The 13,166-nt window shown below is 51.0% G+C and overlaps 1 protein-coding gene across 2 annotated transcripts in view; it reads right to left on the bottom strand.

The window, feature by feature from the left end:
* Window positions 1-13,166, bottom strand: part of Slc9a8 (solute carrier family 9 member A8) — a 65,128-nt gene that overhangs the window by 2,939 nt on the left and 49,023 nt on the right. The window contains exons 11-15 of one of the 2 annotated variants that reach the window (XR_779069.2): window positions 8,479-8,595; window positions 5,806-5,888; window positions 3,159-3,270; window positions 1,788-1,875; window positions 846-1,066 (exon numbers count right to left, since the gene is read on the bottom strand). Coding sequence is in view for 1 of the 2 variants with exons in the window: in XM_010618233.3 (XP_010616535.1) it covers window positions 846-1,066; window positions 3,159-3,270; window positions 5,806-5,888; window positions 8,479-8,595 (533 nt within the window). In the remaining variant the exon portion in view is untranslated. The remainder of the gene's footprint in view (window positions 1-845; window positions 1,067-1,787; window positions 1,876-3,158; window positions 3,271-5,805; window positions 5,889-8,478; window positions 8,596-13,166) is intronic. The other variant, XM_010618233.3, reaches the window with a different exon arrangement.

Here is a 13,166-nt window from a genome sequence, read left to right on the forward strand (position 1 = left end):
CACACACACACACACACACACACACACACACACACACACACACACACAAAGCTTGGGCTGGGCTTCTGGGAAGACCCAGGCCTGCTGAGCCCGGCAGGTCAGCTAGGGTCCTGCCAGCAGCACTGGCTGAGGAGCTGGTGTGAAGCCCAGGTCCCCCCAGCCTGACCCCTCTATTAGAACAGCCATGGGAGGGTTGCAGTTTCTCTGCTGACTGGCTGGGTGTTGGTGATCTCTCATGAGGAAACTGGAAAAAGATGTGTTTCCAGAGGCAGTGGGGTAGAATGCGGGGAGGCAGGCTGTGAGGCCCAGCAGAGGCGCACAGGAGGGCAGCGGCCAGAAGCAGCAGGGACGGGGCGGAGGAGCCCCCCATACCTCCAGCCACCTTCTGTCCTGGGGGAGGACACCTCTCATGGCCCTACAGCCACTGCAAGCCACGCTCCCCTCCTCGGGGATGAGAGGGCTGCAGCGAGTGCTGGCAGTGATGCGAATTTGAAACGCTGCTGTGTGGAACATGGCCTGATGGAATGGACAGCTGGACCCTGGCAGGAGAGTGGGGAGGAGGCGAGGGGCCTAACAAGGGGCCCCAGGCTGCATTGGGACGCAGAAGGTGCCTGCCGGTGACCTCTGTGGCTTCAGCAGGTCATGCGCAGGCGGGCCAGCCCCTCCACCCCAGAGCCCTGACTCAGGACGTGGGTTCCTCCAGCTGTTCCTCAGCTGCAGCGACTGAGCTGTGGCATGTGAGATGCCCACGTGTGTTCACAAGTGTGTGGAGGTGCTGGGCACCCTCAGGCCGGCAGCTGTGTGAGCAGCCCCCCCCCACGCTGCCCGGGCCCGCCGGCACTGACCATCTTTTCGGTCTTGCTGAGGTTCACATCCTTCTTGCTCCGGCGGCGGACCTTGGCGTCCTCAATGTCCATGAGGCGGATGAGGGGCATGGTGCTGCCGCCCAGCAGAAGGATGGTGAACAGCACAATGACGATCGTGGTGGTGCCGATGAGCTGTCGCTTCTCCATGGGCTCCAGGTCCAGGTGCAGGCTCAGGGCGTAGGGGATGGCACCCCGCAGGCCTGAGGGGACAGCACAGGCATCAGGGGAAGGAACGTGGGAGGAGGCGGTAGCTTCCCTGGCTGGGTTCAGCCTTAGCATCATGGACACTAGGACAGACCTGTGGGGAGGCTGGGAGGGTGCAGAGGGCCGGCTGCAGAGTAGGGACAGCCTGAGTGGCCCATACCCATGGCCCAGACTGGCTGAGACATCTGTGAGCTGACCTGGCGCAGATACAGTGCACCTGGCACTTGTGGGGAGCCACTGAGCCTATGACTCAAGTGACAGCTGCTGTGGGCTGCGCAGTCCCGTGTGTGTGTGTGTGTGTGTGTGTGTGTGTGTGTGTGTGTGTGTGTGTGCGTGCGCGCCCGTGCACTCCGCATGCCGAGTGTCATCGATGGCCCCAGGGGAGGCCTGGTCAGTGGGACCTCGATGGAGCCCAAGGCCAGAGGAGAGGAGAGTCCCTTCAGCAAGGCACAGCCCAGAGGTCCAGCAGCAGGAAGCCACTGCCTGGTCAGTGAGGGAGGAGCCAGGCAGAACCTGGGGAGACCCACCCCAAGGGGAGAGGGGAGGGCCTGTAGAAGGAAGGTGGGAGAGGAGGGCAAGCCCAGGAGAGGCCAGGAAGGGGCTGACTGCTGGTCAGCAGGTCTGGCAGCAGGAGGTCACTGGGGACTTGGGCAAGGCCAGTTCTAGTGCAGCAGAAGGGAGGCGGTGACGTGGAGAAATCGAGTGAGGTCCACCCACCCAAGAGGTGTAGCTGTGACCCAAGGGACAGGCGAGCAGGAGCTGCTGGAGGGGATGGGGACAGGACTGTACTGAAGTAGCTGGATTTCTGCTGGGAAAGGACAGCATGATGATGAGAGGAGCTGGGAGGCGGAAAACCCCCGCAGGGGGCCCTGCCCCACCCGGGAGAGCCTCCCCTCTGACACCCGGCCCTGGGGCTCCCATCCACCTCTCTCCCCCAAGGGACTGACACCTCACTTAGATTTCCGGAGCGATTGTCAAGACCGTGGATCAACTACTTCACAGTACTTTTTTTTTTTCCTCATTAGCAAAAATGAGGAAAAAAATGAGTTTTTCTTACTCTCTCTCTATGTATATGTATATGTATATATACCCACACATATATAGTTTCACATAAATATATATCAAACACACTTTTTTCCCCCCTGGTACTGGGGTTTGAACTCAGGACCTGAACTCAGACGGCAGAATGACTGAGCTAAATCCCCAGCCCTAACTCACATATTTTTGAGACAAGCCTTTTTGCAAAGAGAAATCTGAGACAAATTTACAGATACACTTTGGAGAAAGAACATTATAAAGCATGTTGCTATGTTCAAACTCACATGAACTATTCCAATTATAATAGTTAAACAAGAAAGCATGAAGAACTCTACGTAGTCCTCAAAAATAAATTCAAAGCACTGCAGCTCAGAGGTACAGTGCCTGCCTGGAAAGCATGAGGCTCTTGAGTTCTATTCCCAACACCATAAATAAATATATACATAAATAAATTAATTAAAGATGACTAAGGATGCAGTTCTTTAGGACCCAAAGATTTATGGAATCATTTTCAAATTTGAAAAAGTAGAGAAATATGCTTGAACAGCAGCTGAAACATTTAAACTGTCAGACTTTTGTGACTGAAGAGAAAAAATACCCAACAGTAGCCCAGGGGCTTGGTGTGTGGCTCAGGGTAGAGTGCTTGCCTAACACTTGCGAGGCCCTGGGTTCCATCCCAGCACTGTAGAACCTAAAAGTTTCAACTTTCATCTCTTAAAATTTTGAGCCACTTATTACTTCAGCCTAAAAACCCCAGAAGGGAGGGCTGCACCGGCTGCCAAGGAAGAAAGGGGAGAAAGGGCAAGTCCCAGCTCTGCCTCCAGGGGCCACAGGAGCCAAGTACAGTGCCTGAGCTTCCTTGAGTGTGGCAGGTGTGGGCCGCCCTGCTCATCACACCGGCAGGGGCCTGGCTAAGTGACACCCCCCATCGAGAGCTTTACTGTTTTTGGCTCAGGAGGCAAACGTTCCCGAGGGTCACTCAGGCCCCTTCTGCACACTTCCTACTCCCAGCTCCCCGCCCTCCGTCTGCCTGGCCATGGCTCCACTCACCACTGAACCACATGATGAACATCATCTTCGGCGTGATCTTATGATCCCGGAAGAAATTTAGGAGGTAGGAAAGAGGGAAAATGTTGACCGCTCGGCCAAACAGCACGAGCACCTGTCAAGAGCAACACACTGTTAGCTGAAAACGTCCTGTCGGCTTCTCCAGCTGAAGCCTGTCAAGGCTGACGTGGACCAGGTGACTGGCCCATTATGACACGAAAGGCACGAGTAACACAGTGGCAGGAGAGACTCGGCCCCGTGTGCTTGGGGAGATGCTGGTTTATCTGTGTCCAGATAAAGCTCTGGGCATTGTTTTGGAAGAAAAGATCAACGCAGTAATGACACAGAATATGCAGGATGCCGAGGCCATGTAGAAACTGGGACAGCCGCACTAACCTCCCACCAGGCGGGTGCTGCAGGAAGAGGTCTTTCTCCTTTTTTTTCTTTTTTTTTTTTTTTTTTTTACCAGGGATTAAATTTGGAACCTTGCACTTATGAGGCAGGTGGTGGAACCAGAGAGCTAAATCCCCTGATTTCTGTGTACTGGGAACTGTGTTCCAAGAGGAGGCCCCGCACCCCTGGCCCAGCCAGTCGCCGCCATGCTTCCTGGTCCCTGCCATCTCTGCAGGGAAGTCAGGTGCGGCAGAAAAGGGCCTTCTGGGGATTTTTTTTTTTTTGTACCAGGGATTAAATTTGGAACCTTGCACTTATGAGGCAGGTGGTGGAACCAGAGAGCTAAATCCCCTGATTTCTGTGTACTGGGAACTGTGTTCCAAGAGGAGGCCCCGCACCCCTGGCCCAGCCAGTCGCCGCCATGCTTCCTGGTCCCTGCCATCTCTGCAGGGAAGTCAGGTGCGGCAGAAAAGGGCCTTCTGGGGGGATGGGTGCAGCTCAGTGGTGCAGCACTTGCCCGGCATGCACAGTCCCATGCTCAGCACCGCCAAAGGATCCAAAACGAAGTAGAGCTTTTATGTACAAAGTTTAAATCTCCCCCGGTGGAGGGTCAGAGCTATTCATTTACTTTCATTTCCATCTCGGTTCTCCCCGTAGCTAACTAGAAGAGGACAGACGCAGGCACATACTTTCCCCAAGTGTGAACAAGTGTGCCTTCCTTCAATGGTCAGGTTAGCAGCCGCTCCCATCAGCCAGCTCCTCTACGCCAGACAATGTGCCAAGCGTCTGACATCCTAAGTGGCTAAATTTAAATCCTCGCAATAGTTTTATTGTCTTTCCCTTTGTAGATAAAGAAATGGAGGCACAGAGAGGTGAAGTAACTGGTCCAAGACGACCAGCCGGGAAGAGGTGGATGCAAAATGGGCTCAGACCACAAGTGTGCTCCATAGGCCACTGAGCAGAATCTGCCTGGGGCTGGGCCCCAACGGCACCCCACGGGCGCCTCCTCACCTACAAGCCAGCTGCACTTGGTGGCGCAGGGGAGCTGCGTGACTGCCTGTGGCCGAGACAGCTCTTCTATTTTGCCCACTGAAATCCGGTCTCCATTCCTACATTTGGGTTTCAGCTCCCACCCAACGCGGCCCCTTCCACGAAGTGACCACACTAAGGACCGTCAGGCGCTCTGTAAAGACTTCTGCTGCTGCTCTCCTGTCCCAAAACCCGAGTGTGGGGACAGATGGCTGTGACACACAGCGGTGAATTGTTGCGGGCCGGAGGTGGAGGCACCCAGATGGCTGAGTGAGCGTCTTCAGCGTCTGCATGTGGTTCACCTGTCTGGCACCTGGCAGGGTGACAGTGCTTCAGAAGGAAGTTCGATCCCGAGTAGCTGTGTTCTGACAGGTGGCGGAGGTGAGTTCCGCCAGTAAGGTTTGCCTCACCGCAGGGCAGAACAGGAGCTAAGGGGTCAAGTTACGTTAGCCAGTGTGTGAGTCGCAGTGGGCCTGTGCAGCCGAGCTCAGGAGGAGGGGACAGGGCCAGGGCAGATGAGGCGCCAAGGCCAGATGTCATTAATGTCACTGGATTAGACACTCCAGGGAGCTGACCTCTCTTTTACATGCTGAACACTTATTTCTCCCATTTCATTCCCAAAAAGGATTTGATTCTGCTGCAGATGATTACATTTTCGATTGGTTTCCCACTGTTACCACCAGTCTAGGGGGAACCTTGTTTCCCAAATCCTGATCACCAGAATCACCAGAGCTGCTTCCCCTGCGACTCTTGACTTGGACCCAGCACCCGTGGTCACGTGTGAGTCACATGAGTAAGCATATTCATTATAAATTAGCCACAGAAAGTAGGCAAGAACAAAATAATCTCCAGTTTTACAACCTCCGGGAACATCTGGCAGTATTTTTTTCTACATACAATATTTTTACCTGATTATAATTGTTAATCAATTTTGAAATTTGCTTTTACCATTGAACCAACCAACCAAACCACAGAAACTTACTATCACATTGAAGATCACTGAAAATTAAAAAACACAGTCCTTTTCGATTCACTTAATTCATTTGCTTAATTACACCCCTTACCTCCTTATTATATGTCTGTGATTTTTTTTAACAAAAGAGACTTTAAACAGAAAATGTCTATGTAGCTGTTGACTCTGAACAGTTAACAGTTACATAAATGAATCCAAAATGTGGTTATTGATCTACAAATAAGCAATAAATAAAAAAACAAGGAAAATACTTACTATGCACCAGATGACAAAGGAAATTTCAAACTTGTGAGGGAAACTAAAAATGGACAGGCCAAGAAATGCAAACACACATGTTTCTGAAACAAACCAAAGAATGGATTATTCAGCCCCAACCACAATACACTGCTAAACTGTAAAGCAAGCAAACATTCACATGTCCCAATCCAATATAACACTATTTTTGGAAAAATTCTGTAACCAGTACTTTGGGCAAACTTTGTACTTAGATATTCACTCCCCCCGCTGTCCACCACTATTCAGCATTCCCCAATGTAATGAGTCAACAACTGTCCATTACTTCCTCAGATAAACACTGGTCCACCCTGGGAAGATGATAAACATAGGAATCTCTCCATTTGCTGAACACTGTGATTAGCCAGGATCCCAACAGGGGCAAAGTGGCAAAAATTCAAGCAAATGAGGCAGGCGCCACACGACAAGTACGAAAGGGCCTTCTGTTAAGTTCCCCGTCAGCCAGTGCAGAGAAAGCCAAACCACTGACTCACACAGTTAACAAGACACTGCTCGGGTTAGAGTGCAGGGCGCAGTTCAAGCAGGAGGAGACCCAATTCCAACTCTGTGCTCTGCTCTGAAAACCAAAGGAGCCAGACACCGACTGGGGGCTTCCGTGCATATTTTAAGAAAAAGCAGCCTATAAATGTCTAGGCTCCCTGCCTAGGTGTCCCCCAGAACAGCCCAATAATCAGAGATACAGACTGTGTATTTTAAAATAGTTGAACATCATAAAACAAGTGGGCTTGTTTAAAACATTTCAGCAATGTTTTTTTCTTAAAATGTGTATCTTTTTAATAACAAGTGACAGTATGTCTTTCCCCTCCTTGAAATTTTTTTATTTTAAACATTTTCGTGATCAATTCCAGTGCATGTAGAACACATTCACATCTAATTTGTGCTTTTCCCTGACAAGTATAAATTCTAGTATATGGGAATATACTTTGGTTATTATTATTTTTGTTGTTGTTGTTTGGTACCAGGGATCAAACTCGGGTCCTTGGGCTTTCGAGGCAGGCAGTGGAACCACTGAGCTAAATCCCCAGCCCGATTTATTATTATTTTTGGCGGGGTGGGGTACCAGGGATTGAACTTGGGTCCTTGTGCTTGCAAGGAAGGTGGCAGAACCACTGAGCTAAATCCCGGCCCTAAGTATTATTTTTGAGACACAGTCTCACTAAGTCACTATGTTGCCCAGCTGGGCTCAAACTTGTAATCCTTCTGCTTCAGCTTCCTAGGGTGCTGGGATCATTCTCTGTGGAGCAATGTCTCAACTATGCAGACAGATGCTACAAATGAGTCTCTAAAAGAGAGGGCCCAATGCAAACACACACTTGCTCCCTGGGCCTGGTTTCTAGTGCTCATGACAGAACTAAGTACTCCCAACCTAGAGATTTCCCAATTTGACTGATGGGTACAAAACAGAATTTTGGTGGTTTTCTTTTTTTGTTTTGTTTTGTTTGTTTGTTTGTTTGTTTTTGAGACAGGGTCTCACTATGTAGTTGAGAATGACCTGGAACTCACTTTGTAGCCCAGGCTGGTCTCGAACTCACAGTGATCCTCCTGCCTCAGCCTCTGGAGTGCTGGGATTACAGGCGTGAGCCACCATACCCAGCTTTGTGGTTTTTGTTTTGAGACAGGATCTTGCTCTTTCTTTCAAATTCGCCTGGAACTTGCTATGTAGCCCAGGCTGGCCTTGATTTTATAGTGATCCTTCTGTCTCAGCCTCCTGGGTGCTGGGATTACAAGCATGTGCCACCACACCTAGTTTACAAAACAGAATTTGATGGGTATTTTACTTTTGGTTCTTTTACCTGTGAGGGCCAGGGTCAGAATCTTTAGGCTTGGCTTTTGGAGGGTGCAGTGGAGTAAACACAGCAGTGACACAAGAGGCCTGGCTTCTAGACCCCTGCCAGTGCTGAGCCATCTGACCTTCCTCACCTGAGCCCGCTTTCTCTGCAACGCCAGCACCTCCCTTCTGGCAAGTGACACAGTGGTACCAGGGCTTCAAAAGGAGATAAAGCCCAGAAACAGGGACTGCTGGCAATGGCAGTTTAAAGGGACAGTGTGAGGGTAACGCCTTTGCTCCAGGTTGGAATGGGGAGGAGACTCCAGGGGAGGCTGGGGAGGGGACAAGAGCTCCGAACTGCCACTGCCTAACTGAAGGCTCCCTGAGGTCTATCCCAGTGAATCCCTAGCCTTGCCCTCGGATGCTCTTGTCAGGGCTCTGAGGACACATCTGGGCAATGCTGGACAACTGTCCCCCTCTGACACTCACAACGGTGAAAAGACCTGCAGTCAGAACCTGTTGAATATTAACCCAGGATTTCCTCCATTCCTTTGTCACCTAGCCTTCATCAGTATCACTTCCAAGGAGTACAGTTTTGGAAACGTCACTTTCCTACATTAGAAAGATGTCTGAAATGTGCATTGCTAGTAGTTCGCATCATTTTTGGTCTTAACATTGTTGGCATCAAATGTCCCATGTATCAGGTGTTACGCCTACTTCACAGAACTGCAAAGCCAGAGGGACAAGCACCGGGTAAGGTCCGGCTGTCCTGCTCCCAGGGGATACCTCAGCAGACCTCTGCAGCAGGCAGGAAGCCAGTTGGCTCTGGGTGGGCACACTATCGGGGACACTGAAGCTCGACTCACCGCACAAGAAGGCCACAGTCCGGAGGGTTTGCTGCATGAGGATCTGGGTGACCGGGGAGAGGTTGTGGTGTGTGTAGTGTGACATCACGATGCCTGAGAACAGGATGGCCATGATGCCTGCAGGGGGAGAGGGGCAGAGCACACAGAAGAGCGCTTACTTGCCACACCCACACTCCTTCAAGTCCCTGGAGCCCTGATCCTGGGGGTTTAGGAAGAAAGAAAAGAAATCTGAGGCTTCCCAGAGGTACAGAAAGGTAACAAGGGCCCGGACTTGCTCCGGTACCAGCAGGGTGACCGTGGGCAACCTGCCTCCCCTCACCAAGCCCGCTTCCTCATGTTGGGAGTGTCAGTAAGGACAGGCCATGTGAAGTGGCTGTCACAGGGCCAGGGCTGAGCTGTGTCCCCATCACTGCTGTCCTTGGGTGTAAGGAGCAGTGAAGCAATGGGGACAGCAGGGAGCAGGCCTAGGAATCTGGGCATGGAGAATGGCAGACTCTAACGGATTTTCCTTTTTTCTTTTTCTTGGTGGTACCAAGGCTTCTGCACTGAGCTGCACCGAGCTGCACCAGCCCTTTTTATGTCTTTTGAGACAGGGTTCCATTAATTTGCTAAGTTACTTGTGAACCTTCTGCCTCAGCCTCTCCGAGTGCTGGGCATGTGCCATCACACCTGGCTTCATGCTTCTACAAGACTTTCCCTTGATTTTTCCAATTAATCCTCATAATTCACTGCTCCAAGTCTAAATGGCAATGAAAAGATACCCTGGTACGTTCTTGAGGGCCGAGTCAAACCATACTCTTGTTAGTTGCCTAATAACCAACATATTTTTCTGCAAACATTCAGACATAGAGTGAAAGTGAATTCTCAGCGGTAACTCTTATCAACACCTCCAAGTGCAGACTCCCATCCTTTCACTATGTGATGATAAAGTTTACCCGTCTTTAAAACAGGGTCATAGTACACAGCAGCAGAGTGATTTTTTTCAAAGACTTTTGACTCTCACCTTTTCTAGAACAGAATCCAAATTCCTCCCCAGGCCCACAGAGCCCTGTGCGCTGAGGTCCTGGCTGTCTCCCCGCATCATGGGGCCTGCCCAGCTCCACTCGCCTCCCCACGGCCCTGGGCACCTGCTGCCCGCACCGGCTCCCACGCTGACACCTCACACTGCACAGGTCTGGGCTCTCGTGCCAACACCTTTCTGCCTGCCAGCTCTGGGTGCTTCCTCTGCCCTCCCACCCTGGCACATCACTGCTTTTGTCTCTCCAAGTCATTTCTCACCGTGCACGGTCACTGGCTGTTCCTTACATACTCACTTTCTTCTGCAGGCAGGAACCTGATCTGGTCTTGGTCACTACTGCAGCCCCGACAGCAAGGACAGTTCTCAGCACAGGGCAGACATTTAATAAGTATTTACTGAATGGACGGACGAATAGGTTAGCTTACTTTCTGAAAATGTAACAGTGTATAACAGTGTGTCTTGGGATTCTTCCCATGGTAGGGCCTCACTGAGGCTAGGCAAGCCCTCTACCACTGTGAGGCCCTGCCACGGGAAGGATCCCAAGACACACTTAAATACACCCAGCCCTCAAGTTCACCTGTTTGTTTGTTTCTTTGGTACCAGGGATCGAACTCGGGACCTTGTGCTTGTGAGGCAGGTGGCGGAACCTGAGCTACATCTCCAGCCCTCCAGTTCACTGTTTATGTGGCTGCATAGCTGCCACAGTGAAGACAGACTGGAGCCTGATCTTTCTCATTACTGGAGAACGTTCAGGTGCCTGCAATTCACCTCTTACACAGTGCAGCAGTGGCATTCCCTGGACATACACGGTGCAGACCAAGACTGTACAGTTCAGTTCCTCTTTGGCCAACACGGTGCTGACACTTTCAGAAAGTATTACACCCTGCAGTCCCTGCCCAGGCCATCCTCTCACCCACAATGCGCGCCTTCCTTTGTGACTCATCCTGACACCTTCTCTAGCCCCGGTCCAGCTTTTGCTAGGCTGTGTCTGTCTAAAGGGAAGGGCGTAGCCCATTCACCTTTGAATCTTCATAACCAGAGGGCACAGAGGCCCTAAAACCTAGCTTGAATGAACAGTAAAACTGGTTAACATGTCAGGTTTGGTGCCACACACCTATAATTGCAGCACTCAGAGAGGCTGAGACAGGAAGACCCCAAGTTTCAGCCCAGCCTCTGCAATTTAATCACTTAGTGAGACCCTGTCTCGAAAAATAAAAAGAGGTCGATGATGTAGCTCAGTCTATCAATGTGAAGGCCCTGGGCTCAACCACCAGGGCTAGAAAAAAAAGTTCATGCTGACATAATTAGAACAAAGATTCTGAGAATAGACAACATGGAGTGATTAACCAGGAAGACTATCTCACTTGCTATCTAAACCACAAAGTTTTTGAAGGGGTTGTTACTAATTCATCATGTTGGCACAACAGGGACACCTGTGGGACTCAGGGCAAGCCAGGCAGTAAGGCTGGCAATAATACCCCTTCTGCCTGGATGTGCTCTGGGCTGGCTCTGATATTACATCTTTCTTTTTTCATTTTTTGGTACCAGGGATCGAATCTGGGACCATGTGCTTGCAAGGCAGGCGGCAGAACCTCTGAGCTAAATCCCCAGGCTAACATTAGATCTTCACTTTGGGGAAGCAGAAGCTCAGAGCAGGCCGAGGACACAGTGACTGGGAGGCAGGACTGGGACAGAAACCAGTCAGAGCCCTAAGCCTTATCCGCTGTGCTCCAAACATGTGGGCTTAGGTAAACCGTTCGCAATTCCTAGGAAGAGAGGTCCTGCCACCCACCGTCAGTCCCTGTGACAGTTAGGGACAAAAAGGCACAAACGGGAAGGGGAACACAGCAAGACTGCCACCCTTTCCTGTTGTGCTCCTGCCGAACAATCTGGAGGCTTCCCCACTATACGAGAGGCGGTGCAGCCCCTCTAAAATCCCTGAGTGACCAGTACCGCAGGTGGCGAGTCGGCAGAGCTGTCCTTCCCTGGCTGAGGCACATGTGCCGAGGCAGCACAGCTCTCTGGCCCTAACAGCTTGAGCAGCAAACCCCTCCACACAGAAAACACTGCGGCTTGGAAGAAAAGTAAAGAAAAGAAAAACACTCATTTGTTTTAGTCACAAGTTCCAAACAGATGGATGAAATCTCTCTGCTAACAGGTGCTCAATGCTAATCTTGAGGGGGTGGAGGAACAATTTAGAAAAACAGAGGCAGAAATAGCTAAGCTACAGCCCAGTGACTCTTGGGTAATGTTTCTGTAAGCACCAAAACCGAGTAAAGGTGAGATAGGAAACCCGATGGCAGATACCAGGATGAAATTATCCTTGTGAGCTGGCTCAGGATTAAGAACAAAAGCCCAAGGTTTATGAGGTCTCCAGGGAAAATGGCAGAAGCCCGCCTGCTTCCTGCTCGGCAAGATGTGCCCAGAGAGCAATGCAGCTGGCTCCAGAGAACGGGCTGTGGGGACCGCACCTCACGAGTCACCACAAACCACTGGGTTCCACTCTGCCCACGAAGAGTGACTGCGGTACCACTGCTGTCCGGCACAAGCAGAGCCTGAAACGCGGTTTTCAACCGAACTGTCTTCTGATCCTGTATAAAAGGCAGTGCAGGACTGCCCTTCCTAGCAGGGCACAGGGTGGCCTCCTGTCCCCAGGCCCCCGCCCATGCTTCCTGCCTGGAAGTAAACCCCAGCTGGGAGGTTGGGGGAGGCAAACCCACAGCCGGGCAGTCTGTCTGGATGTGGAGAAACCAGGAGGGAAGCAGAGCCGGGCAGTTGTGCAGAAAGAGCTCTGCATTCACCATGAAATCCCCTGAAAGCTTGGGTGCCTCGTGATCTGCACCAGAGGAAATTCCAAGCGGCTGGGGAAAGAACCGCTAAGAAGTAGGTCCAGCAATTCCGGAAGCTGACATGGGACAGCCCAGGCCCCAGCAGTGACCTCACAGGACATGGGGGAGGGCCCTCAGCAGTCTACTGGGGACCCGCAGAGTATGACAGCCATTGCCAAGAGGACCAAATGGATCCCAAGAGACTTAGCTATGTACCAGGAGAAAAGCCCGAACTGTATAAAGGAAGACATAAAGTTCACGGTGACTGGCATCCAATCAAAAATTAACAGCAAGCAGGGCCGGGGATTTAGTTCAGTGGTTCCACCGCCTGCCTTGCAAGCACAAAGTCCTGAGTTCGATTCCCAGTACAAAAAAAAAAATTAACAGCAAGCGAAGGACAGGAAGACATGACGTATAAGCAGGACCTAGACTGGACAGAGGTGAGGGCATTAGCCAGCAAGGACCTTCAAATGGCTCTTCTAACCACGCTTCATGTGCTCAGGAACGTAGAGAAGGACAAGGACAGGGACAGGGACAGGGACAGGGACAGGAGGAAGGGAGAAACAAAGGGAACATCTGTAGATGACGTAACACAGTATCCAAAATGAGAAGTACAGGAAATTCCACAGGGAAGAGTGAACTTGAAGACACACTCATAGAAGCTAACAAAAACAAGGCATACAGAAAACAAAGAAGAAAATAAAATGATCGCGGGCAGTAGAATGCTGTTTACTACAGCTGGGGCCCAACAGGGAAGCAGAGGGAGAACTGAAAAACATACGTAAATAAATGGGTAAATTTACTAAATTTGATGAAGCTATGTACTCATATAAATATAAAAA

This window comes from Fukomys damarensis, unplaced genomic scaffold (assembly GCF_012274545.1).
Source record: "Fukomys damarensis isolate Sample0158 unplaced genomic scaffold, DMR_v1.0_HiC HiC_scaffold_22, whole genome shotgun sequence".
Taxonomy (NCBI): domain Eukaryota; kingdom Metazoa; phylum Chordata; class Mammalia; order Rodentia; family Bathyergidae; genus Fukomys; species Fukomys damarensis.